Below are 26,528 nucleotides of genomic sequence, written 5' to 3' on the forward strand. Positions count from 1 at the left end.
GCAAGCTTGCTACTTCAAGGATGGAAGGCTCCAAATGAACCAAATACTTGGTGGTGAGACCTTATGCTTGTTCTCGGTCCTCCAGATTAATTGATGTGGGAGGAAAGTCTTTATTACTAAAGTTTTAACAGATTGATTTCGCCAATTAAATATCTGAATGCCTGCCGCCCCAAGAATAACCTCTGTAATTCCCTCAACACCAGTAATACTTAGTTCTTTATAAGGCCATGCACCTGTTTTGCAAAGCAGGTCAGGATCATCATTACACTTCCTTTTCTCTATTTTCACAACACATAACTATTGTATTGACTTGTTTTCATGAGAGACTTGACCCCATGTGCCTTTTCTTCCGATTCAGTTCTGTAGCTCACAGATACTTTGCTTTTCAGGGTGAAATCCTGGCTTTCTTTCTTAGAAGTAACTGAGACTGACAGTACTCAACTGAATTAATATCAATAAATCTGGATTCTTGGCAATATTTGGCTCTTCATCGAATTGTTTTTCTTGTTGAAGCCATTTGGGCACTGATGGTGTACCTGTGAGAGAGCACAACAGAATAAGATTATTGAAGTTGGCTTGTGAAATCTTACATTGTGAATTCTCTCATGCTTAGATGAAACAATCCCCTTTGCTTATATCATTAAAAAGGCATCTGCATTGAGGGTCTGCATTTTGTAAACTTATATAAATGCAATACAGCAATGAGGAGTTAGAGAATGGTTGTATTTTCTGCATGTAAGAATTCACAGGATAGTTGGGTTCTTCTGCTTTGGCAATTTGGGACTGGATTTCTGTAGTGGTTACTTAAGTACCACTGGCAGTATAATGAAAAAGGTAGTTTCCTATTGGCTCTTCAAGTGCTTGTTGCTCATCCTCTTCCTTTACCACTGGTGGTATGCCACTGTCTTTGGACACTACTACCAGTAGTGTAGTGATGAAGATGCATTGCGGTGTTCATATATAGTAAAGTGACCAAAATGTGTAGTTAGTAAGAGATAAGATGTAGGTTTGAAATGCTGTATAAAAAGTGTGTTTTCTATTTCTGGGTTTAAACTGTTATTTTTTTTTATTCAGAACAGGATTAGAATTGGAGGGGTTTCTTTTTCTTCTTTTTCTTTTTTACAAAACCCCCAACTTTATTCAGCCAACCTGCCCCATTTTCAGAGGTGAAGACTAAAGGGTAGGTTAGTACAGATTGATGATATACACAAAGCCCTACCTCTGATTAAAACCAACACAGAGCAGAAGGAACGTCATGTGTGAAATGCACTAACATAATGATCTAAAGATTACGATGCTAATTCAGAAGCGGCAAGCATTAACATTCAGTCAGTTTTACCCTTTTTCCGAATTGGATGTTAATATCTTCATCTGGGTACATATTTTGGTTTAAAGGGAGATGCTGTTGCATGAGCATTAACTGTGGTGATTTAGAAAGCTCCAGGATGACATTGCTGAACTGGAATTTATCAGCAAGCCTGATTCTATTCATTTGTGGCTTAATCACGACAGCCATTTCTCTGCTATTAATGGGTGGTGATAAGAAAGCAAAGCTAGTAGGAAGGCAGTGTTAATGCTGCAAAGTGAGTGGTCACTATGCTAATCGAGGTTTGCCCAGAAAGGACTGATGTTCACCTCTTGCGTTTGGTGGCCTTCTGGCTCAAATATGGGTGGTTGTTATCTTTGTATCAGTGTACATGTGCCCCAGCTGTAGATGCATCTCATGGTATGGGGCTCTAGCCAGTGGAGTTTTATGTCATAATAAGCAGGTGAGTTCTTAAGGTGCCACAAGATTGTATGTTTTAATTTATCTGTTTGAAAGCTGGGCTGTTGCAGTCACCATTAACCTCTCTGGCTACCTTTTGAGAATCTTGATTCCGAAAACTAATGCCATAGGAATGTGCTAATCTTCAGATGTCTGTTTTTGCTGGAGTAGATTTTCCCTATGGTTGATGACTTCCACAGCAGGCATGAATTTTGGGCTACAGAGCATTCAGTGCCCCTTGTAGTCTGACATTTTTTCTGCTGCAATAGCCCAGTGATCTAATAGAACCAGTAAAAATATTAAAACCAATCAGAAAACATCACTAAGCTTAATTTAAAAAAATACAGAAGCAAGGTAAGTTGGGTGGGCGAACAAGCAGAAGTCAACTATCAACAAAGGTTTTGTGGGGTGTGTGCGTTTTTGCATGGTGCTTGAAACTCAACCAGGCTGGCAGCAAGTGAGCTAATGTAGAAAGTGCAGTTATGGTGCAAAAACTAAGAAAGACCTGATTTGAGTGGTGACCCACTTCTCCTCAGAGGGAGGCACTTGCAACAGACACCTCTGACAAAGAACTTCCAAGGAGAAAGTGGGCTGTGGAATATGCTAGACCCTGCATCGTTCCTGAAAGCAAATTGTGCGCCAGTGTGCCTGTTGTAACTCTGGCAAGAAAGCCTCTATAAATTACCCCACGGGTAATCTTTCCAAAGCATTTTGCACCAGCTGAATCTTATGAAGAGTTCGCAAGGGCAGCCCCACTTAAAGCCCACTAAAGTAATCTGGCCCGGTTTAACCGTTCAAGGAAGGGCCACAGCTGGTTCACCAAGTAGTAAGGAAAACAGGAGACTGTAAAAGTTACAGTTCCCCAGTGGTGAGTGATGTAGGCGTTCTGTTCTTTGCTCCTGCTGCCAGGCTGTGCCACTCCCAAGGAGAAGCAGAACCTACCCATATGGCATCCCTTTGCTCTGTGGTTAGAGTAATGGCGGCAGTCCAAGTATACAAACGGCAGCCCTGGCAACGGTAAAGATAAGAGGTGCCTTGAGGTGCCTGTCTGTACAAAAGCCATAAAACATCATGGTCAAATTAGTATTACTTGAAATGTGTGCAGTCTTTCATGCAGGGAAGTGGAAAATTGAGGTGCACATTGTACTAGTCTTTCTTGCTACCTTTAGGTATAGAGTATGCAAATTGAGGTGGTGCGTAACGTACCTTGAGTTAACTAGGAAAAGGTTTGTCTGTAGTTCTGACTGTAATGTTCCCACATTTATCATAGACATGTGCCTGGACTTCCAACCATGCAATGGTACTGTTTATGCATCTACCTCAAATCAACTTCTAGCTGCTTCCGTGATTTCACATTACCCTGGATATTAAGTATAGGTAATTTTCATCAACCTGGAAGGGGAATTATTTGGGTTATTTAGTTAATGCTGGTGCTGCATTTGAAGACACTGCATTGTATATATGTGCTAAGTGTTATTAAGGGTAATTTGTTCCTGTCCCTGACTCCCATTATTGTGTTAATACACTCATTGAATAGCTCTAGGCTTCCTTGCAAACTAATTTCTTGCTAGTAATAACATGGCATATATTTTCTGACTATCCTTTAATTGTTAACATTATACAAATGTATTCTTTTTATAAATGGTATCTGGAACAAATATTAACCAGAGTGTTAATGCAATAATATCATGCCAAGCATTGAGCTTGATGAGGAATTTAATTCTACATTCATAGTGGGAAGAACAAATCTTTGTCAACTCTGGTAATTTACCATATTACAATAATTTGTTAATTAGTAAATAGTTGGGCAGGTTTTCCTTCACTTACCGCTTTAAAATTCTCAATATGCAACTTAATCAATTAGCTACACAGAGCTTTAAATGAACTTGCAGCAAAATATATTATGTCTAGAATTAATGTTCCCTAACATCCAACTTTTATCTTCTGTGTGTTCATGGTAAAGCTCTATTCAGTGTCTTGGAGGATCAGTAATTACATTAGTGACCTTGAGCCAGTCATATGCTGTCAACCAAACCTACCTGGGCTGGCCCACAGAAACAAAAGGAAAATAGCTAACCATTTCTATCCGTATAGAACCAAACATGATGTCCTGAGAACAGCTGAGTTGGGTAAAACTACTCTTAAAAATCATTGTACTTTATTGACCTAAAACTTCTCTTGTGTGAAACAAAATATTGACATGTTATTTTCTGTAGCAGTCCTTAAATTGTAAAGCATGTATCCTGGTGAAACTGAGAAATGTCCATCCTTGTCGACTTTTAGAAACATGTGCAGAGCACTTTTTTGCTCCATCGGGATTTTCAGGCTGCATTCACTGCTGTCAAAGTTTGTTTCTTGTTTTTATGAGGATGCTTTAATTAGAACTGTAGTGTATTTTAATTATGCTGTGACATCCTTTAATGTTCAGATGAGCCACAATGTGTATCTTTTAAATAACTAAAGAAAAGACTATCTTCTGTAGGGCTTTTTGTTCTCATAACTAAGAATTTTTATAGAGCATTGCACTGGAAACTTAGTAAAAACTGAGTTACATCAAAGGTAGATGTTGCCTTTTCTAGATAAAAAGCTGAGGTGCTTATTTGTAGTGTACTGTTTGATGTAACTTGCAGTAGTAGGAGTAGGGTTTGGAAATCTGCATAGCTTTGATCGCAGTAGATAACATGGAATCTAAATGGCTTGGTTAAAGGGGGTACTGAGACCACCTTTGAAAAGTGAGTACAATGCTGGACATTGTGTAATAAAGTAGATTGTGTAATAAAGTAGATAATGTAAATGCATATTTGGTATCTGCTCATAAGTCAAGCTAGAATCAGTTTGTCTGTGATGGACTTTCCGTAGGTAGGAAACGGGGTTTCTGTGTGCTTCATATCTTCTTCCCTATTGCTTTCAGTTCCTTTCCTGTTGTACAAATTGTGTCCAGAGTTTGCATTTCCACAGTTTGCCATGATGTGGTTAGTACTTGTTCCTAAACCAGAATAACACAGCAGCTGTAAATTGTGATTTCTGATTTGGGTGTGGAGAGCAAGGGCTAGCCATAGTTTGGTGACCAGAATGTTTAAGCCAAACCAATTTCTCTTAATTGAGAATCTCTCTCTCTCCCTCCGTAATATGTCTTGAAAAATGGTTGTGATTAAACAAAACCATGACTACCCTGATCTCCTGAAAGCAGTAGTCTCAAGTTCTTAGGCAAGATATAAAGTCCCTCTTGTAGAATTAGAAGCTTCTATAAAGCTGCTTTTTTTGCTGCATTTTGGATGGAATTGCTGTGTAGGGTATCAGGGTGCTGTGTCTGGTGCCTGCCTTTGCAAGCATGCTTGCTGAGAAGGACAGTAAGACACTGAAGCAAGGTCATTCCATGGTGCAAAGGATTCCGTCATGACCCTGATCCTTGCTTGTTCTTCACTGAAGTACACCTCCTGGTACCTGGCTTGTGTTTCCTGTCCCTGCTTCTTTTGGACTGTCTGTGGTCCAGCCTCATCAGCAGTAAGGATGTCACTCTGGATCCCCCAGTTCCTCTCACATGATTGTATTCATGACTTCCTGTCACATGCTTGTGGCGTAGTGGATCTGAGATCTGGAAAGGTTGACAACCACCGCCTCAGAAGTGGTGAGATACAGAGATCATAGATAGAAATGTCTAAATTACATAATTATGGGCTAATAACATTTTTGAATGTGTAATCTGGAGATTTTGGACCACAAATTTATACTGCCAGAGGCTTCATCCTTACTCTGGACATATACCATGTTTTAGGGCCATGGTGGTAATCCCCTTTTCCCAGTGTGAGTTGTCTGGAGAATTTGTCAGACAGTGTTGGCTATTAATCATGAACAAAAACTGGAGATTGCTGTATTAATCTCTTTTTGTCTCAGGAGACATTTGTTACCAATGGTTGAATGATCAAGGTGATTGCAGCTTAGAATGTAAATACTGATGGAAGGGAGCATTTGTGACAGGAAAGGAAGCAATTATTGCACAAGGTCAGTATTAGTTTGCATGATGAGCAGAAGTGCAGGAAAGCATGTCAACAAAACCATGTAATATTTTTTTGTCTTGTGTTGGGGCCAAACTAGAGAATGATGATGAGCCATGGGGAGAACAACACACATTTGTTAATGTGTCCTGCTGTCTGTAGGGTTAAGTGGGAGCTTGTCATTAAGAACTGAAGTCTGCCCCTTCCCTGGATGCTCTGTGCTGAGCTTCACAGTTGGACCATTACTTTCTCAGCCCAACTCCCATATGGAGAATGAGCCAAACTGAAGGGGGGAAAATCCTTGAAGCAGTGGAGTTGAGCAAGGTGAGGAGGAGGCAGCAGACTTTAGCTTCTCTCACCTATGTCCTTTGTTTTACACAAAACAACCTCCCTGATTCTCACTTGACACGAAAAAATATGTGTGGGCCTTCCAATCCCATCTAGGTTGGCCTTCAAGTTAGAAGATTATCAGCTTTAGAAAAGCCCAGCGTGGGAGAGCTTCGAAGCAGTGTTTTTATGAGTGCTTGGCTTACATGTGCCCAAATGACATAAGGCACAATTCCTTCATTCCGTATGAGCGTCGTTTACTGAGCAAAGTATGTGGTGATACGTTGCTGATGTTGTGGCTTTTGCTCTGGATTGATTGGCTACATCAGTGTGGCCACTCTGCACATAGGCTGGGAGTAATTGTTTTGGCTGTGGTGCTCCATTACCACTACCATAGTTCTTATTTTGTGTTTCTTTGTCCTGATCACTGTTGATACCATTATCTTGTTCTACAGTTGGAAGGAAATAAGTCCCTTCTATTTGATATATTTCTCTCACAGAAGCAAAATGTTCCCAGGTAAGCCACCAATGTTTGCTTTTCCCACTACTAAATACCCTTAGTTTCTGCAAATCGCTTGTCAATATTGTGTCTTGCATATATAATCTGAAGCTTGGCATTTGTATACACAAGATAAATCACTGACTAAAAATATTATTTAGATTCTCTAGTTGTTCTTCAGATGTATTAATTTGCATTTTAGCCTTTGTGCAAATTAAAAGAATATTTTTGTTTGCTCCAACGCTATGCTTTGAGTTTGAAAAATATTGCCAAGATTGCGTAGTTATCTCTGACAGCATGGAAAATTCTTGGCATGGAGAATTTTTTGCTTGCCAGCAACTGTATTTTTAAAATACGTGTTTATTAAGAAGGAAGGGGGAAAAAAACTTATATTGAACAGAGGGAAAATAAGCCAGCTTGCAAAGATTAGTCTAGAATGAGGGAGGGCATAGAGGGCAACCTCTTCTGTTCTGTCAGTGTTACAAGAATTGAGATTATATAAATTGTCAAGTACTATAGGTAACAGTGGCTCAACTTAGACATTGCATCAAGTCCTGGTTCACACTAACCAAAGATTAGAACCCAATCAGTAGTCTAAGTTTCCAAGCATACAACAGGAAAACTATGGTTTTGAGCTGTTGTCTACTTTTGTTTTCCATCATCTCTACACTGAGATTCAGCGTCATTGCTGCTGGATAGTACAGCAGCCTCTGGAGGGAAGAGTGGCTGTATTTTATTATGTGTTAGTTGATGTGATGCAAACAGTAGTTAGTGCAAACAGTGGTTTGAACACCCAGTTCAGGTTTTGGTTCATCACTTTGGAAATGCCAATGCATAGCAAAGCTTCCATAACCGTAGTTTGGCACAATGTCAAGCCCATATTTCTAGATTTCCCCCCTGAATGTTTGAGGTACCTATATATCTAATGGTGACATGTAACCTCCCCATCAACAGATACCTAAATCAACAGATTGGGACCACACCCATGCAATACAGACTAGAACAGAATGATTTATTACAGTCAAAGACCAGTAAAGTTAGACATGCTAACAAAACAATTCTAAAAGTATATATGCAAGAAAAGGTACTGGGGTTTGCAGACAAGTCTGAAAAGTTTTTTTATATATATATTGGGGGTTTAAATTCCCCCCATTTAAAACAATGTGTTGTTTGTGTAGTCACAGACAATGTTCTTACCTTTTGAAGTGGCGGTGGCCGCCAAAGGGATCCTCTCCAACCTGGCCGCCATGTTGGAGGACACCAGGAGCAACTCTGGGCCAGGCTGTGGTAGCGGCAGGCGCCAGGAGCAGCTCCAGACCTGGCTGTGGCAGATGCCAGGAGCAGCTCTGGACCCGGTGGTGATGGCTACGGTGCCTGGGAGTAGAACTTAAGGTTGGTGGTGGGGCCTGGAGCTGTGATGGGGAGCTCCAGCCCCCCCCCCCGTGAGTCTCATGGGCCTCCCACTTGTAACAAACTAACTTTATCCTAAAGAAATGACAGGTGTTCCTTAACATACAGCTGAGAAACAGCTTTGAAGTTTCCCCCTAAATTTGTAATGAAATCTGGTTCCTTTAAAAACATTCCAACTGGCTATAGGGATCATTGCACTGCCTTCAATTCTGTCTTAATAAACTTGCAGGGTTTTTTTTTCTGAAACTGATTTAGAGTTGGTCATATTCTGTTCTTTGGGTAATAGTTTATAGGTTATACCTGTGAACCGCAAATAGAGGTTCACGGACAGATTTCCCCCCATTCCCTGTAACTTCTCTTTCCCTTACTAAGCCGCATTATCAACACACACAGCCCAAATCTGCTTCTGAGAAACTGGGGGCCCCAGGTGTCAGTGTGGGATGTGATGCTGAGCTGCAGCAGTAAAGAAATTGTTCTCCCATCTCTCGCAGTTTAAGTACAGATTCACATTATAACTGGTTGCTCTATTTTCTCCTCTTTAAAGGTCCTGGGAATATTCTGCTGTTGTTGAACTGAGTGAAAGTGAGAGCTAGGAATTGGTGGACCCCCAGGAAGCATCTTCTGTCACCGGGGTTGCTGTGAATATCTAATTTATAATTGTGGCACTCAGTCTCTTCCCATCTCACCCCTTGCCATAAGCAACTGTTCTGCTTGTGGAAAAGCATAAAGTATCGACATTCTGTTTGTTTGGTGATGCTCTTCAGCCACTGAATCTTACAAAGATAAGGACTAATTCCCACATTACAACTGGCTGCTAATTTCCCATCTTATCTCATGTGAGGATCTACTTATGATCAGCAGCATAGTGTATGAGCAAAAGGAGAATTGAGAAACTTATTTGTTTGTTTAGTTTCAGCTGTTGGGACACTGCCTACGCCTTCTGTGATCAGAGAAATTTGATAATGGAAGATGCTAGCTGGTAGTCCATGAGTTCTTTGTTTTTGCTTTCACGCAGTTTAATATGAGCAGAATGCTTGTAGGAGCTGAAAGGAGGAGAGAATGAGGCATCTAATACAAATGTGGTATCAGCCCTTGTGCTGTCGTAAATTGGTTTAGCTTGCAACACTTCCATAAAGGGAACCTAGTAATTTGATTTTGTAAGGGTGGCACGAATTCTGTTTGCGATCCTTCGTTCCCTTACATGATAAAAATTCCCCTTGGTGATTGTTTATTTACTGTTCATTATTTGTTTATTTACTGTTCATTATTTATTTACAACATTTGCACCCCACCTTTCTGCCTTTACAAGGGCCGTGAAGGCAGCTACCAATTTAAAACATACATAATAAAATCACATTTTCAAATCATTAAAATCAAATCCCTGTTAAACCCATGCTGTAGCCATGCTTAATTCGTAGCCTTTTAAAACTTGTATTAAGTGTATTTAGCACATTTATTTAATCTTTTTAATTTGTTAGATTTGTATCATTCCCTTTCTTTAAAGAAGTCAGGTTGGGTATATATAGAACATTTCGGATGAATGTACGAAGTTGCTTTGTGCCAAGTCAGACTGTTGGTATATTGAGTTTCGTGTCTGCTGTCACTGGCAGGGGCTGAGAAAGCAATATCTGCTACCTAATCTTTAACTGGAGATGCCAGAAATTGAACAATTCGAAGCAGGTTCTCCGGTGCTGAGTCTCAGCCCCTCTCTATAACATCCTCACCACAATCCTGTGAAGTAAATCAGGTTGACTGACAGAGGACGGTTGGCTTCCATGTTACCTCTGATACCTGTTTGGGGGAGGAGGAGGGAAGGAGAGATACCAGGATTGCTGTTTCTCGGCCCTGCAGTTTATTTTTTTTATTTATTTATTTATAAAATTGGGGGAATACAGAAGGGAAAAAAGGGAAGGATAAACATTAAGTAAATAGAAACAATATAATATATAAAAACAATATAACAGTTTCCATTAAAAATAAACTCATCATATTCAAAATATTAATCATTTGTAGAGCACTGTATCTAAATAAAAAAGTACATATTGAAATGTAGGAATCATTCAGATTAACTATCTATTACACATAGAGAATATAACATAGTAAAACCTTTAGTTTATTTAACAGACGATCAGGCTGATCTTCTTATTTGGCATGACTGAAATTTATATAAGTATAGAATGACTGCAGTTTAGAAACGTGAAGAATGTGAGCCAGCAGGTACTAGAGAGCGCAGTGGGTACAACTAGCCTCTCCAGCACAAGATGGAGATTTCCCATGAGAAAAGGTATCTGACTTGCCTCAGAATTCATCTCTATATGTGGTAGAACCTGAGAGCACCCACCTAGGTATCTGCTAGACTGGACAATGTTTTGTGGCAAGCAAAATGTACAATATTTGTCCCTTGATCAAGGATTGTCTTTTTCAGTGGTTGATTTGGCCTCTTGATAACTGGCTACAAGTCGTTTTCATGTTTATCTGAACCACAGCATAGACCCTCAGTTGCTGCAAGAGCAGCAATTCTGCAACTCATGGAGATAACTGGAAAATCTAATAGAAAAACCCAAGGGACTATTGCGCTAATAAATATTGCCCTGAAGGCTAAACGGAATGTCTTAAAATTCAGATAATTATTCATCTCAAAAGATCATGGAAAGGAGAGGAGTGTAAGAAACCCAGTAGATAAAAGTGTAATTTCTTGTACATTGGTTTTTACACCCCAGAGTAATTCTTTCTGAATATAGTAAGTGAATCCCAGAGCTTATGTTCCCTCAGGCCTGTACAAAGTGAATAATTTGTAACTGTGGAATCTGATTATATGTTCTTGTTTGGTAGATGTGCATTTTGATCCTAGATTTGAGAACAGCGAGCACAGCACAGTTTAAGGTACTTTGGAACACCTCCTGCTTTGCTAACAGGCAAGTAGCAACCGATGGATCATGGAGTGTTGCTTCTTAGTCTCTTCTGAATAAGATGCCTTACTGCCTTCGTGCTTTTGCAAGGAATGGGATAGTCAGTTGCTCAAATACTCAAATACCAGAATCAGTCATTTGTAAAAATATGTGTTGCCTGGTGACTTTTATGCATAATTCGACAAGTTTACTTGCTTGTATATACTTTTTCACATTTCTACCCCACTTACAGTCCTTTACCAAGGCTCCTGAAGTGGCTGACATAAAATGAAACATACTTTTATAAAATACCACAAACAATTTAAAACAAAACCAAAGACTATACCCCAGCTTGTTTTTGGCATGTGCTGCCTTCCCTATATCTTGCAATAAGGTATTGTGAGATCTAGCTATGGATCAGGAAGACTTTAGTATTTACTTGTCCATTGTTAACTTCCACCATGGCTGCCAGTGTTGCTGGTCCCAGAACCTGCCTGGAAGCTTGATTGGTGGAATCAGAGCTTCATCCAGAGAGACCCATAGTGGAGCAGCAGCACTTTCAGATACCCCTCCAAAAAGAATGCTAGAAACAAGGTGATAATTTGTGGAATTCTCAGTTGACAGTGAAGATATTGCTCCTGATCCATGCACCTGAGGTACTACTTTCTTCTAGGGATGATGGGGGGACCCACAAGAAACTTGCACGAGCAGCTATCACATTCCCCACCACCTTTACTTCCTCTCCTCTTCCCCTACTTCCCTCAGTCCCTCACTCTTTATCCCTCCTGCCACCCTTTTTCTTACTCTCTCCTCTTTCTACCTCCCGCCCCATCACTCTTGCTGCCCCTTATCACCCTCCTGGCCTCCCACCTGCTTCCTCTCCCCCTCCTATAGGAGCTGTGGTGGCAGCTGCTCTATCAGAATCACAATGGATCTCCCAACTGCAGAGATGAGTTCTCCTTAGGGTTGTCAGTTCCATGTTGGAAGATTCCTGGAAATTTGGGGGTGGAGCATTTTATCTTCCCCTCTATCTCAGGTTTTCCATCTCCCATCCCCACCTGCAGTCTCTGCCTTGGAAAACTATACTCTTTCTACACAGTGGGGACCAAAGCAGCTTACATTAGTCTTCTTTCTTCCTTTTTATCTGCACAACAACCCTGTGAAGCAGGTTAGGATGAAAGTATGTGAGTGGCCCAACCAGTGAACTTCCTCAGCAAGATGGGGATTCGAACCTGGGTCTCACAGACCCCGCACTGAACCTCTAACTGCTACACCACACTGCCTTTCATAGGTTGGCTGTTGAACAACAGCAAGCAGGCAGACCTAGTTGAGACTTGCAAGTCAGGTGGTATCAAGTCACACAGAGGTGCTGCCAGGCCTAGGGTTACCAAATTTCAGGTGGGACCTGGAGATCACCTAGAATTACAACTGAACTCCAGACAACATATATCTGTCCCCCTGGAGAACAAGCCTTGGATTACTTACTGTGAAGGTTGCTTCTGCTTTGAGGTAAGAAGGGCATCTTGAAACATTGGGTGATTCCCACTGGTTGCTCAGGGAGGCAGGATCAATTTTCAACTTCCTGCCTCCTGGGCTGGAATTGCCCCTTCCTCAGTTCGAAGACTTCCCAAGCTACAATGAGACAGGGAGGAACCAGAAGGCATACCTAACTAGACAAAAAACAGAATAGGTGCCAACGGTTGAATGAACAGAAGGATAATAAAAGGACTGCAGGGGATCACTAATTGACCCAGGTTGTCCTTCTCCCTGTAAACATTCTTAAACCTTGATTCAAAATTGTTCCATGACCTGAACATTGGTCCGTGCCTGTTAGGTGCAGGGCAAGCTTTGCAACCATATTGTCGTTTTACTGTCTTCTTTTTCTATCTTACTCGTTTTTTGGCAGGGCAAGATGCCCTCCTTACCTCAGAGCAGAAGGAACCTTCATGATAAGTAATCCAAGGTTCATTCTCGCTCTGAAGAAGAGGGCATCTTGAAACATTGGGATATCCAAGAGCTGTGTCCCATTATTGGGTGGGCACTTCCGCCACCATTTGTAGTGGAGCTCTTCGTACAAAGCCTGCATCTGCTGAACCTAAGAAATGTATTCAGTATTGTCGAAGGCTTTCACTGTCAGAGTTCATTGGTTCTTGTAGTTTATCCGGGCTGTGTGACCGTGGTCTTGGTATTTTCTTTCCTGACGTTTCGCCAGCAGCTGTGGCAGGCATCTTCAGAGGATTAACACTGAAGGACAGTGTCTCTCAGTGTCAAGTGTGTAGGAAGAGTAATATACAGTCAGAAAGGGGTTGGGTTTGAGCTGAATCATTGTCCTGCAAAAAGTATCAAAGGTAATGTGCTAATCATTGTCCTGTAAGTATCAAGATAACGTGCTAATGAGAGTGTGGTATGTTAATGTGGAACCATTGTATCCTGAAGTGATCTGTTAACATGTGAAAGCTAATCCGCATGGCTATTGTGGACTGTTGTCTTTGTTAGTCTGGAGGTTTTCAGGACAGGAAGACAAGCCTTATTCATTCTTAAACTCTCTTCTTTTCTGTTAAAGTTGTGCTGATGTTTATGAATTTCAATGGCTTCTCTGTGCAATCTGACAAAATAGTTGGTAGAATTGTCCAGTCTTTCAGTGTCTTGGAATAAGACCCTGTGTCCTGTTTGTGTCAGTCCATGTTTAGCCACTGCTGATTTCTCAGGTTGGCCAAGTCTGCAGTATCTTTCATGTTCTTTTATCCTTGTTTGTATGCTGCGTTTTGTGGTCCCGATGTAAACTTGTCCACAACTGCAAGGTATACGATATACTCCTGTAGAGGTGAGGGGGTCTCTTTTGTCTTTTGCTGATCGTAGCATCTGTTGTATTTTCTTGGTGGGTTTAAACACTGTTTGTAGGTTATGTTTTTTCAAAAGTTTCTCCATCCTATCAGTGACTCCTTTAATAAATGGCAAGAATACCTTTCCTATGGGAGACTATTCCTCTTTTCTGTTGGAGGTGGTGGTTGGAATTTTTGTGTAAGTAGCGATCTGTGTTTACATCGGGACCACAAAACACACAAAAAGTTAAAAAACTTGTTTAGATTTCAGATTTGTAGAAATATCTGTCATTGGGTTTAAGTATCCAAAGATTTGCTGAGTTCGCTATTAGAATATAAGATGTCAGTTTTCTTCTTGGGTATACAGGCTCCAATAACACTTTGAGGATAGGTTTTGTTACCAGAGTAATGGTTTCATTGAAATGTGTGGGCACAGTTTTAGACCCAAGCTGTCCCACAGATGTTTGCACAGTGGGATTATTGAAGTAGGTTGGGTAAACCGGGCTGGAGTCACTCTTTGACCATCCAGAGCAGCTCTGTAATCTGAACAGCACCATGCAAACGTATAATGGTAATTAGGGGAATGGGCCATTTTCTGCCATAGCAGTATTCTAAACGGGTTCTGAATAACCCGTTAGTCTTTGTTTTTGCTTTCAGGCTTAAAACGTGACTTAATTGAGGTCCTCTTCTGTACATTGTCTGCGGCAATTCCTGGCTTGATAGCCTGCTTTGCTTTTTCTAAAAGCGAAATAGCCATTGTAATGATTTTAAACCACTAGTAATCCCAAAACTGGATCCCAAAGCCAAGCTCCTTTCCAGACTGCAAAATGGTCGATGCCTTTACAGATTTCTTTTTAGAAAGTAGGCTATGAGTGTGTGTTAGTGTGTATGTGCACGTCAACTGGCAAGGTTTTAAAAGTTTTTCCCTGATTTATGTTGGCAGCTATGGCGTGGTGGTGGGGGTTAGAGTTTCAGAGGAGAAACAAGGGACAGATTTCCTTCTCAGAAGTGTGTTTGTGTCAACTTCCCTGGCCTCTAAACATGTGCTCATCCGCTTCTGTGACCCTGGGTAGAAAACAAGGCTTATAATGGTGTTGACCATCTCTAGTAACACCTTCTGCAAAGCCTGTTACAAAAACTGTAATGTAAATATATCCCTTGAGTCATATCCCAGCATTCATAAAACCTTTTTCTTTGGTTGTGAATCAGCCTGGGCAGTAAACTAGATATTTTTTGGCAGAAGTTTCCTTCTCCCCCCTTTAGTGTTTCTAGCTTGAGTTCTTAAAGGGAGTTGACATATAATAGATGGTCAGTTTTCACATTAAAATTTCATCGGATGCCTTTGAAAATCCCTGGATTTTCATTTATTTGGAAGTAAACAGTTGTGAAAAAGCATAGATGCTTTAAAATATATTCAGAGCTGGGAATGCCAGTGGTAGCAATTGATCTGTGTTCGAACTGCTCTATCAATTATCCGTGTCAAAGGTTTTTGTAGCAGTTTGCTCAGTTTGGCCAATGCCAGTGGATGGGGACTAAAATATATTGTAAGGAAGCCCAGTTTGCTTGTAAAGTACATTATTTGAGCGATAACCAGGGTTTTACCCATACAATCTTTTGTCGACATTCCATATACAGACACAGGCTTCTATACTGGGGTTTGGGAGAAAAAACTGTTTGGATTAGTTCTGAAATATGTTTTGAAATCTGATGCTGAAAGCATGAATTGTTTACCCACCCTTTCCCCAAACCTATTTGTGCATCTCACTCTGTGGCTCCGGCGCAGTAGTCATGCTCTGTTACAAGGGCTCTCAGACTTGGCTGTGGTGATGCCTATTTTGCTGTAGCATTGTGACAGTGTGTTGTGTTGTTTTTTTTATATCTATTATACACATTTGTATAGTTGAACATGTATTGATGTACCTCAGTGATATGGAGATGTCTTCAGATTATTGTTTGAACCTCTCTGTCTCCTTCATAGAATTCTCCACCCAAAGTGGTAAGGGAAATCAAAGGTGCGTGGAAAACTTGCTTATGTGCTTTTATTATGAAGTTTTTATGTATTATCATTTCTATTAGAATTCTTCTTATGTTTCTTCTATAAGAGGGGTTGAGATTAACGCAGGTGGAGTGTAACTTAACAAACAAAACTGCAGAAGACTTTCCAATCTTAATAGTAAGATAGGTGCAAGACGGCAAACCTATCCATTCAGTGTGTTTCAAGATCCACTAGATGGAAAATCTAGAGAAGCAAAGTGTTCTCTGTTGAAAAATAACACTCACCACCATCACTTACTACGTACCAAAACCCAACGTGATGCCTGTGGGCGCCATGGTGCCCACCAACACCTTTTCTGGTGGGGTAGGCCAGGTAGGACTTTTGCCTAGCCAGGCTTCTGACTGACTATTGGATATTTGATTGGCCATGCAGATTTTTTAAAATGTTGCTTTCGCAGCAGCTGCCACCACAGCACAAGGATCTACACTGTATTACTGACATTAAGCTGTGGCAATAATTTTATGGCTGGATCCACCTCCTGCGGCCGCCATTTTGTTGCTACACCCACCCTGCCGTGTCAGAATTCCAGATCTGCCCACAGGCTCAGAAAGGTTGGGGACTACTGGTTATACACACTCTCCTTGCATTTATGGGGTAAGGAGCAGCTGATTATCCTTTCTTCCAGTTGAGAGAAACAAAATGTAACTAAAGTCTGAGGGCAGATTATGATGTAGTAATTTTTAATATTGGCTTGGGGAAGCCCAGTTTCCTGCATGATGAACAGAGGCCTGCTGGAAGACATGATGTCAGAATTAATGCATGAAGCTTTTTCTCAAAGAAATAAACAGTGGATAATGTGAGTCTCTTTAATTCTTATCGACTTGCAAATGCCTTGTAGTCCACAATGCTTATCTCAAGGTGACGAGTTCTTGGATGCCCTAGATCACAGATTGAATATCAGATGCACAATCCTAAGTGTAAATATGCAGATTTCTGTATCCAGCCTGCCAGCCTAACATTTTTGCTGTGAACATTAGGTTCTGGTGGCCTCGACAGCCTGAAACATTAATCTTGATATAGAGAGAGTGGTAATGATTTATTCAGCAGGTGCCAGTGGGATACTTGAAGCCCTGCCATACATGGAAATGACACAGCGCCGGTGCATTTAAGCCATAAAGTGGGAAATTTTTGTGGTACTGGGATGCAAGATAAGGTGGGTTTAAAGCACGGGTTGGCACGCCAAAGCAAATTCTATTAGATAGAGTTGGATGCTTGCTTGCTATGGCACAGGAAACAAGGTCTATGTGCAAGCATGTAATGCTATTGTATTTAAAACCACATTTCCCCCGAGGGGATTATAATGTTGTAAAATTCTATTGAAATTGGTTATGCTTTTTCCAGGAAATAAATTATTTCCAAACTACCTCTGTAAATTTATACTTTACTGGTAGTTCTCATTCTTTTGACTGGATTAAAACCCAAATTTGTATGTTGCGCTTATTATTCTGAAAGACCTTGCCCCTTGCAATGAACGGGAGGATTTGAACAGGTCAGTGTTACATTCTGAAGAATCAAGCGTTACTACCTGAGTCAAGCTTTTAGTTTCACAGGCAGAAAGCAGAATTGTGTCGACCTCCTATCCTAGCTGAAAGAAGGGAACAAGGAATGGCTGCTAATAAGATATGAAGCACTCTAACATGAATATGAAGCTTACCTTCTTTTGGAACGGCATGCAGATGCAACATGAGTGCTTTCCTGCCATTTGCTGAGGAAGGGAGGGAAGGCATATAAATAGCAGTGGTCCAGAGGCAGGTCTGCAGTTTGTGGGTTGGATTCTGTGGGGAATTTTTGTGAATGGAAAGGGGGGGATTTTTTGCTGATTCCCCCTCATGCTACAGGCCTCTCAAGTCCATGCTGTTAATGGGGAGGGGCTGCCCCAGGAGCAGCATGGAGGGCATGTTGGGCTGCAGCAAGAGGGAAGAGGCGTGAAGGTGTGCTTCGCTGATGGAAATGCCTTCAGTCGGCAGAAATGGTCCTTGGGATCCCATGTGTTATAAGTTGTGTATACGATCAATCTTGCATTATGTGGTAGAAGAAAAAGACTGTCGTTGCAAATATAATCATTTACTATCCATCATAAATCATAAATGCTGTAGCTTTTAGTCATTTTTTAATTCTGTTTGTGGTAGGGATGGTCACTATCTGCAGTTCCAACAAGGCCGCTAATGATGTACTCAGAATGATTTACACCATACATTTAGGCAGTATGGATGTTCAGTAATGGGAAAGTGAAGAGAGGATGCATACATCACTTTTGTAGGTAATGGTAGTAAAAACCCAGGTCTTTTACTGAAGATTGTAATTCCACAGTTGCCTACGGTGGCAAGATGGATGATACATATGTTTGGATAGTTGTCAAATAGTTTGTAACTGGAGCAAGTCAGGACTTTCCTGGTGTTTCTGCATTTCTGGCCACAATGTTTAATTTGGGAAACTTGAGGCAGCATTCATTCTTCTGTTATGGAACATGTCCCTAGAAGTGCAATCTTAAGCTGAGTTACACCTCCCTTAAACCATTAATGTTAATGGATTTAGAAGGATGTAACATTGCATAGGATTATGCTGTAAGAGCTCAAGTTTAGTCCCTCAAGTTTAGTAACCCAAGGGGTAGAGCACAGGTTTTGCATACAGAAGGTCCCATTTCCCATTGAAGAACTTTGGGTTGGAAGATCAGGGAAAGCTGAATCTTTGAATGCTGCCAATTGAAATGCGCTTGATGGATCAAGGGGACCAGAGTTGGTAGAAGACATGTTGGTTCATACACAGAAGAAGAGTTGGTTTAACATGTTAGTATACCATGTTATAGGGTCCCAGTGGGCAGTAGAGTTGAAAAAGTCCTGTGCTTGAGAAATAGGAGAACTCCTGCAGTTCGGAGTAGCCAGTACTGGGCTACCAGAATCCATGGTACAATGGCTAGCTGCTTTTAGCTATAGACTACTTAACACTATGTTCTTTGTTCCATTTTGATAATGTCTCCTGGCTCTACCACCAGTCTCTTATATTGCATATGGGTATTATTTCCCTATAGATTTGAAGTGTCTGCCTTGTGGCAGCTTGTTTGAGAAGAAGACATCAGGGAACCTATACTTAACACATAATTTTGCTTGTTGCTTGGACTCTAATGTGTCCCTTTTTATCCTCTACCTCTAGCTGTACGCCTACAAGAACAATACAGTTTCATGAGAAATCGTTCACTCAGTGATGCTTAATGTGACAACACTTGGTGCTCCAACCATGAGTAGCTCTGTCTCGCCATTGCTTTCTTTAGTGTTTGATGATTGCCTCCTTAAGCCATTTGTTGTGTTAAACACACACCTTTCCCATGAAAACCACTGTTTCTAGTTATTGGAAGGGGCAAGGAATTTTTGAGTCCTCATTTTAGCCTCCTGTAATTTCCCCATGCCCTCTTTAAGGGTGGCTGGTATTCAGGAGGGCTTACTGAAGGGAGAGGGATGGATGGCTCTTGCAGCCATTCTTAAATGGGTCTCCCCGTTCTTCTCCTTCTGGCCTTGCACCATCCAGAAATAGCTGCACTAGAAACCTTGAACTAATGCAGTGTAGCTTCTAGATAGCTCTACAAGTGCAATACAGTAATTAGCTACATTGCATTGGTGCAAGAAGATTTAGGTGCAATTTTATCCTCTTTATGCAGCTCTTGGAGACTAGGTTCATTAAACTAGTTAATTGCTTTTACATATGATGTATTTCCAATTTGATGCAATATATTGTTGACTGAATGAATTTGGCTTAATGTTACAAGCAATTTTGGGGAAATATAAAAACGTAAGCTCTCTGTGTGTGTACACATGTAACTTTTTCAGCTAGGAGCCTTGTGGTCCCTTAAAAACTTAACAAGTTTTTTTTTATGCTAGCATCATCTTTTGTGGACTAGAGCATGCCTCATTAGTTTGCAGTCCTTGTCAAGCGTGAGCCTAAAACACAACATTTTAGCAATAAGATGCACATTAAATGCTTACTACTGTAGCTGCAACCTTTTCATTTTTTGTGGTATTGCTGTACTCTCACACCCTCCAGTTTTTTCATTATTAATACTACAACAGAATGTGGGTTTGTATTTTATGCCCACGTAAGTGGTTTTCTGAGAGTGTAGCTGTGTCTTTATAAGTGACTTTGATTGTATGCCTTTCAGGAGTGCATGGCATCTGGAAATGGAAAAACTGAGAGATTATGGCATAATTGTCAACTTTTCTTGAAACTGATTGCTTGTCCTACCCTGAAGTTCAGGACAGATAAAACAGAAAACATGAAATATGCATGCTCTCCTTCAGGAGCATATGATGTATGCACAGTATATGTATACTGTATTGGCATAAATAGGAGTATACAGAGGTACAGATAGGGAATTTTCCTACTGAACTTTAAAACCCCCAGTGGATGTACTTCATTGGGGTCAGGTTTTTGAAATATTTCCCCTTGCGCTGTGAATAATGGCCATCACATGCATGACATTTTAGAGTTGGGTACTGAACTTTCAGTTCTGTTTCTTCAGTTATATTGGTGCCCTTTTATAGATCTCCTATTTACAAATATCATTATCATTCAGTGCTCAAGATAGAGAGTTCTGATTTTGATTGCCCCAGTAGCTTGTTTTTGAAGATTGCAATCTACCAGGGAGGCTTGTAACTCAAGGGGTGGAGCACATGTTTTGCAAGCAGAAGGTCCCAGGTTCAGTCTTTCATATTTCCCATTGAAGAACTTTGGGTAGGAAGATCAGGGAAAGCTGAATCTTTGAGTGCTGCCAATCGGAATGCACTTGATGGATCAAGAGGGCCTGAGTTGGTATAAACCAGTTTCATACATAGAAGAAAAAGATATTGTCGAAGGCTTTTACGGTCAGAGTTCATTGGTTCTTGTAGGTTATCCTGGCTGTGTAACCGTGGTCTTGGTTACACAGCCCGGATAACCTACAAGAACCAAAGAAGAAAAAGAGTTGGTTTTTATACCCCATTTTTCTGTGTCTTTAAGGAGTCTGAAAGCAGTTAAAATTGCCTTCCCTTCCTCTCCCCACAACAGATACCTTGTGAGGTAGGTGAGGCTGAGAGAGTTCTGAGAGTACTGTGGCTAGCCCAAGGTCACCCAGGTGGCTTCATGTGTAGGAGTGGAGAAACAAACGTGGTTCACCAGATTAGAGTCCACCGCTCTTTACCACTACACCACGCACTATGGATAATGCAAGGAAGAATAAACTGTTTTAATTTACTTGTGTATTTTACAGTATTCATAGCCTGTTCTTCCTCAAAAAGACTCAAGGTGGATATTCACATTCACTCCTTGTTGGAATGCCCCCACTGCCTTTAGAAACACCTGGGCAGGTCTGCTGCGCAGGGAACAGCTGAGACAGCCCTTTTAATTTTTAAAACCCTCCCATCTCTCTCTCTCTCTTTCTCAGTCCACCTGTTCTTTATGAAGAGCTTGACAAGCCAACAACCACGTCACCAACAATGTTTTCACATGCTCATGGGACCTAGCCTTATCTCTTTAGAAAAGCTAACTTTGTCCTCTCTCTGCTCATGTGGTGGTTTTAATTGCCCATCATCTACTACTTCCTCTGAACTACCAGCTTTTGCTTCCTTTTCCTTGCAGAAGTATAAGAGGAGCATCCCCACCTGACTTACCCTTATATTTCTTTGAGGGAAAAGGATAGGGGTTACTTTTTTTTTTTTTAAAAAAAAAGAAAGCTGGGAATTCAGAGGAACTAGTAGACCATGGCAACAGATTATTACGATGCTACAACACTAACACAATAGCAGCTACTGATTTATGTTAAAAAGCTGAGGAGAAAGCTCCCCAATGGTGCACAGGAAGGCTGAGGGAAGGAAAATATTGCAGATGGGAGAGGAGCTCCTAAAATGTTCTCCTTTCCATCCAGACCACTTGCATTCTTTCCAGGAATGTTACGTTTATGCATGCGAGGTTTTGCCTTGGATTTGCCGCTCTCTTGATGCACATTTTCCCCATCCAAATTCTCAAAACTCTGCATGGGCGCTTATTTTTCAGTTTTGAGAATTCGGATGGGGAAAATGTGCATCTAGAGAGCAGCAAATCCAAGGCAAAACCTCGCATGCATGAATGGTCTTAGTGAAGGATATCATGTGGCTGCTCCAGGAAAACCTGCTGCAATTTGGAAGCCAAGGTGGGGGAAAAATCTCCATGTGACTGCATCCTGAGTAATTTTTGTGGCTTTAAACACATCCATCCTGGTGGATTCCAACCAGTACTTGTCTACAAAATTTATAAAGTAGGATGGTATTTGGACTCATGAGCTTTATCTAAAAATAAGCTCTGTATCTCATAATTGGTTAAAATAGTAAACATGGTTAATTGCTTAGCAGTGCAATTCTAAACAGAGTTGCGCCCTTCTAAACCTGATGATTCTGATGTACTTATAATGGTACAACTGTGTTAAGAATTGCACTGTAAAAATGTTGTGGTTTCATAAATACTCTGTCCATTTTTAATCACTGTACTGTTATGGTTATATCAATGAATAGGATGATGGAGAGGTCATGCTTTGGGTGCCCCCATTATCTGAGGATAGATGGGTGGCAACCCAACAAAGAGTATTCTCAGTTGTTGAACTGAAACTTTGGAAGAAGACTTTCTTTTAAGGAAGAATCAAACCAGCTTACAATCACCTCCCCTTCCCCTCCCCACAACAGACACCCTGTGAGGTAGGTGTGGCTGAGAGAGCCCTAAAAGAGCTGGGACTAGCCCAAGGTCACCCAGCCTGGCTTCATGTGTAGGAGTGGGGAAACCAATCCGGTTCACCAGATCAGAGTCCACCGCTTTTAACCACTACAGCATACTGGCTCCCCAAGCGAGAATGAATGTTGTCTGTTTCCCTTTATTGCAGGTAGAGTTTTTTGTTGTTGTTCAACATTCCTGCACTATCCTTTATTAGCCCTTCTCCCTCTCCATGTGTGTTTATGTTTTTATATGTTTTATTTGTTAAATATATGTTAAATTTTATATATGTAAATGTTTTAAATGTTATATGTGTGTATGTTTTAAACATTGCTTTAACGTCCGCATTGTTTGCCACCTTGGAGACCTCGAGTTGGGTGGAAAGGCAGCATAGAAATGTTTTAAATATATATATACAGAATTTTGTTTTAAATCAGCCTTTTTAATTGACTTAACTCAATCTGCCCTAGCACCATGGCTGCAAACTGAAGTTTGCAGGTCTCATAGATTTGAATTGTTTCTCAGTTTTCACCTTCTGGTCTTGTAGTCTTGTTGGTTTGATTCATGCATCAGAAGACAAAAGGTCTCTCCACTGCCTGAGCAGCAATCTCAGCTTTGCCTCAGAATATTCCACAAGAATCCTAGAGGAAGGAGCCTCCAAACAAATTAGTCCCTCTTTCTTGATTAGAAAATTACTTTCCTCTGTTGAAAACGGGACGTGCTAAAACTAGGAACAGCGCTTGCCCATAGACAATACATAACTGCCCATAGAGAATGCATGCTTACCCATTGGGAATAGTGGAAACCACGTTTGCCATGTTCCCCACTGGCAAGCGCGGTCTCACTGTTCCCAATGGGTAAGCATCCATTCTCTATGGGCAGTTATGTATTGTCTGTGTGCAAGCGCTGCTCCGATTTTTAGTATGTCCCGTTGAAAACAAGAAGTATGCTGATGGTAGAGTTGATTGGCTAGGTAACGGCAATGTTTTCATTCTAAACTGTTTTGTTTTTCCTTTGCAGACCACCTTCCCTCCATTCCTATTAACAGCAAAGATGTCCCCACTGATAGAAAAAATTAGTGATCAGAAGGACTTCAAGAAGCTCCTGAGAACCAGGAATAATGTTTTGGTGCTATATTCCAAATCTTGTGAGTTTTCTTCTTTTTCAAACAATTGCGTTAATTTAAAAGCAAAACAGATTATGCAGAGTGGTAATCAGAAAAAAATAGCAAGTTTTCCCCCTTTAAACAAGTTTATCTAGTTATCAGCTGTCTGGTGTACAGTTTTAGAGCTTGGAATAATCAGTATACTGATAAACTTCGAATGTAATTTCCAACAGTAGATTAATATCACTCACTGCTTCCTCCTGACACAAGGTGCTACCTACTTTAAAACGTATAACAATATAACACTTTTGTTTTATAAGAACAGACATATAACATGAAACAAGAAGCACTGTTGGATACACAGATCTGGGGAACTTTCAGCTGAATATCATACAAATTGTTGTTACAACAGTCTTCCCATCATTCTTCCCTTTATTTACTAACACACTGAAGGCATTCACAGCAATAGTTAATTTTCCTTTATGCATAAATCTAGTGGTAGCCACATGTGAGTGAGAAAGAGAGAGAGCTTCCTGCCTTTTCCACTGGTTGTTTGAAAACATACCATAATAATAAAATTTATTGGCAGCTATTATGCCAGCTAAAACAGAAACTAACCTTCAAAGAATAGGTTTACAAACTAAGGCTAGCAAAATTAAGAATCACCTGATTGTACATTTTCACAATTAGATTAGGGGGGATACTCTAAGGCGGCGTACCTTCAATGCAACCATGCAGTATTTTGCAACCTGAGTGGTAATAGGGGAATTATATCCCAGCAGAAACCCTGTTGTCCATTCACCCTCTCCATCAGCACCCAATAAGAGGATCAATAATGTTGGCGTGGACTGTCTTATAAAAAGAACATCTGAAAAAAAACCATGCTGAATGGTTTCCAGTTCCTCTGAATTGCTGGGACAAAGTCCCTTGCCCTGGGGATCTTCTTAAATTTCCCTTCTGAAATGGTGGAAGGTAAGGCTGCACATCTAGCCAGTGTATAAGCCCTCCTATGTGTATTCATTTCCAGGAAGTACAGATATGCAACTGTGCTAAGATATACCTGGAATGATGAGGGGCTATGAATGCAGGGGAGCTCGAATGGTCCGTTTGGCACTCAACATCTTCAACCCTTTGATTTATAATTAGTCTAGCTTGGTCCATACCCAGCTGCAAAAGTGCTGAAGGAGCAAGGCCCAAGCTGTTTAGTTTATCTCCTATAGCAATGATCCACTTTGACCTGAAGGTATCGCACAGTACTAGTGGCAGAAGACCCCTAGGGTTTTCTGGCAAGGCCGTAATAAAGTTGTTTGTTTGACCCCTAGGATTTAGATTAATCCAAGGCCAGATATAAAGAGAGGATAAGCAGACCCTTGCCTCCACCTTCATCATGCTGGTTTCTGATTGAACTGGAGAATTTGGCACTCCATCTTGGAAGTTGAAGGGCAGTTCTAAGGAAGTTAGATTGCATCAGCTCAACAGGTGTAAGGCGAAAAGATGTTGTGCCAAGGTGTGTTCTGTATAGCATCTGAGCTAATGTTTTTGCCTGAAAGAGTCTTAAGGGCGGCCGGGACATAGTGTGCCCCCTTTGTCCAAAGGAACGTAATTATAGTGCCGGCTGATCTCGCACCTAAATTGGCAACATAGGTGTCATGGGCCGCTTTAGAAGCAGAAGCCTGAATAATCATAGCTCAATATTTAAAACAAGACACCTGTTCCAGCCTTTGTCCATTGATACTCCAGTTCCTATTTATAGGGTGTTTACCAAAGGCTATCTTTGAGAACATACCTATGCCCTCAACCGGGAGCTCCAGTTTTGATATTATACTTCTCTTCATTCAGTTGTATTATCTCTCTTTGTGCTTTTGCTACCTCTTACACTTCACCTACCCTTGGAATACCCAACTTCTTGTCTGCCAGCCATTTTAACTTCTTGTCTGCCAGCCACCCATTTGCTGTCTCTCTTGGTTACCATCAACTTCTTCCTGTAACAATTTTCTCCTTCTCCCACCATCCTGCTTTCAACAACACATTTTTCCTTCTTCTTTTTCCACTCTCTGCAGTGGATTGTGAGCTGCTCCTGGCAAGATTATTGGCAAGGACGTCACCCATTTAGGGCACTCTGTGCATAACGGCTAATTATGCCTAATGTATCACAGCTCTTATATTTATTTGGCCAGAGGATGTATAAGCTGTGAATTAGCTTAGAAATCCAATCAGATTGGTGTCTTTAGTACTGTCTTAGCTTCCTCCTTCCCCCCCTTCAGATGAGGAGGAACCAGACAAGAGATGTGGATTTTTGTGCACCCCTGAAATGATCAATAAGCAGTCCTTGTTATTTATTGTGACAACATCCTTTTTGAGGCTGCGGAGTGAGAAGTAGGAGTGATAGGAAGAGGATGTTCTTTTGAGGAATAACATACTGCTTACTGGGATGGCTTTTATAGTAAACTGAGATGGATACACTAGGTTAAAAGGGAGAATTCTGTGTAATCTTGGAAGCTTCTTGGTTCCTGTGCTCACTAAAGCCCACTTTTGTATGTTTAAGAAGAAGAAGAAGAGCTGGTTTTTATATGCCGACTTTCTCTACCACTTAAGGAAGAATCAGACCGGCTTACGATCACCTTCCCTTCCCCTCCCCACAACAGACACCCTGTGAGGTAGGTGGGGCTGAGAGAGTGTGACTAGCCCAAGGTCACCCAGCTGGCTTTGTGTGTAGGAGCGGGGAAACAAATCCAGTTCACCAGATTAGCCTCCGCCACTCATGTGGAGGAGTGGGGAATCAAACCTGGTTCTCCAGATCAGAGACCACCGCTTTTAACCACTACCCCACTCTGGCTCCCTTAATCAAATTAATACATATAGAACAGAACAAGCAGGTCAGCTAAAACAGTAATAATATAATTATCAGCAGCGCCATTAAATGTCTTGAACTACTCCTTCAAATGGAAAATCTTCT

The 26,528-nt window shown here is 41.0% G+C and overlaps 1 protein-coding gene across 1 annotated transcript in view; it reads left to right on the forward strand.

Annotated features, from left to right (window-relative positions):
- The first annotated feature begins 6,293 nt into the window (after window positions 1-6,293).
- The window catches only part of PDIA5 (protein disulfide isomerase family A member 5), a 171,417-nt gene continuing 151,182 nt past the window's right edge, over window positions 6,294-26,528 (forward strand). Inside the window, exons 1-3 of the mRNA XM_056861153.1 lie at window positions 6,294-6,356; window positions 7,765-7,956; window positions 23,488-23,614. Coding sequence (XP_056717131.1) covers window positions 6,294-6,356; window positions 7,765-7,956; window positions 23,488-23,614 — 382 coding nt within the window. The remainder of the gene's footprint in view (window positions 6,357-7,764; window positions 7,957-23,487; window positions 23,615-26,528) is intronic.

The sequence above is a fragment of the Euleptes europaea genome, chromosome 15 (assembly GCF_029931775.1).
Source record: "Euleptes europaea isolate rEulEur1 chromosome 15, rEulEur1.hap1, whole genome shotgun sequence".
Classification (NCBI taxonomy): domain Eukaryota; kingdom Metazoa; phylum Chordata; class Lepidosauria; order Squamata; family Sphaerodactylidae; genus Euleptes; species Euleptes europaea.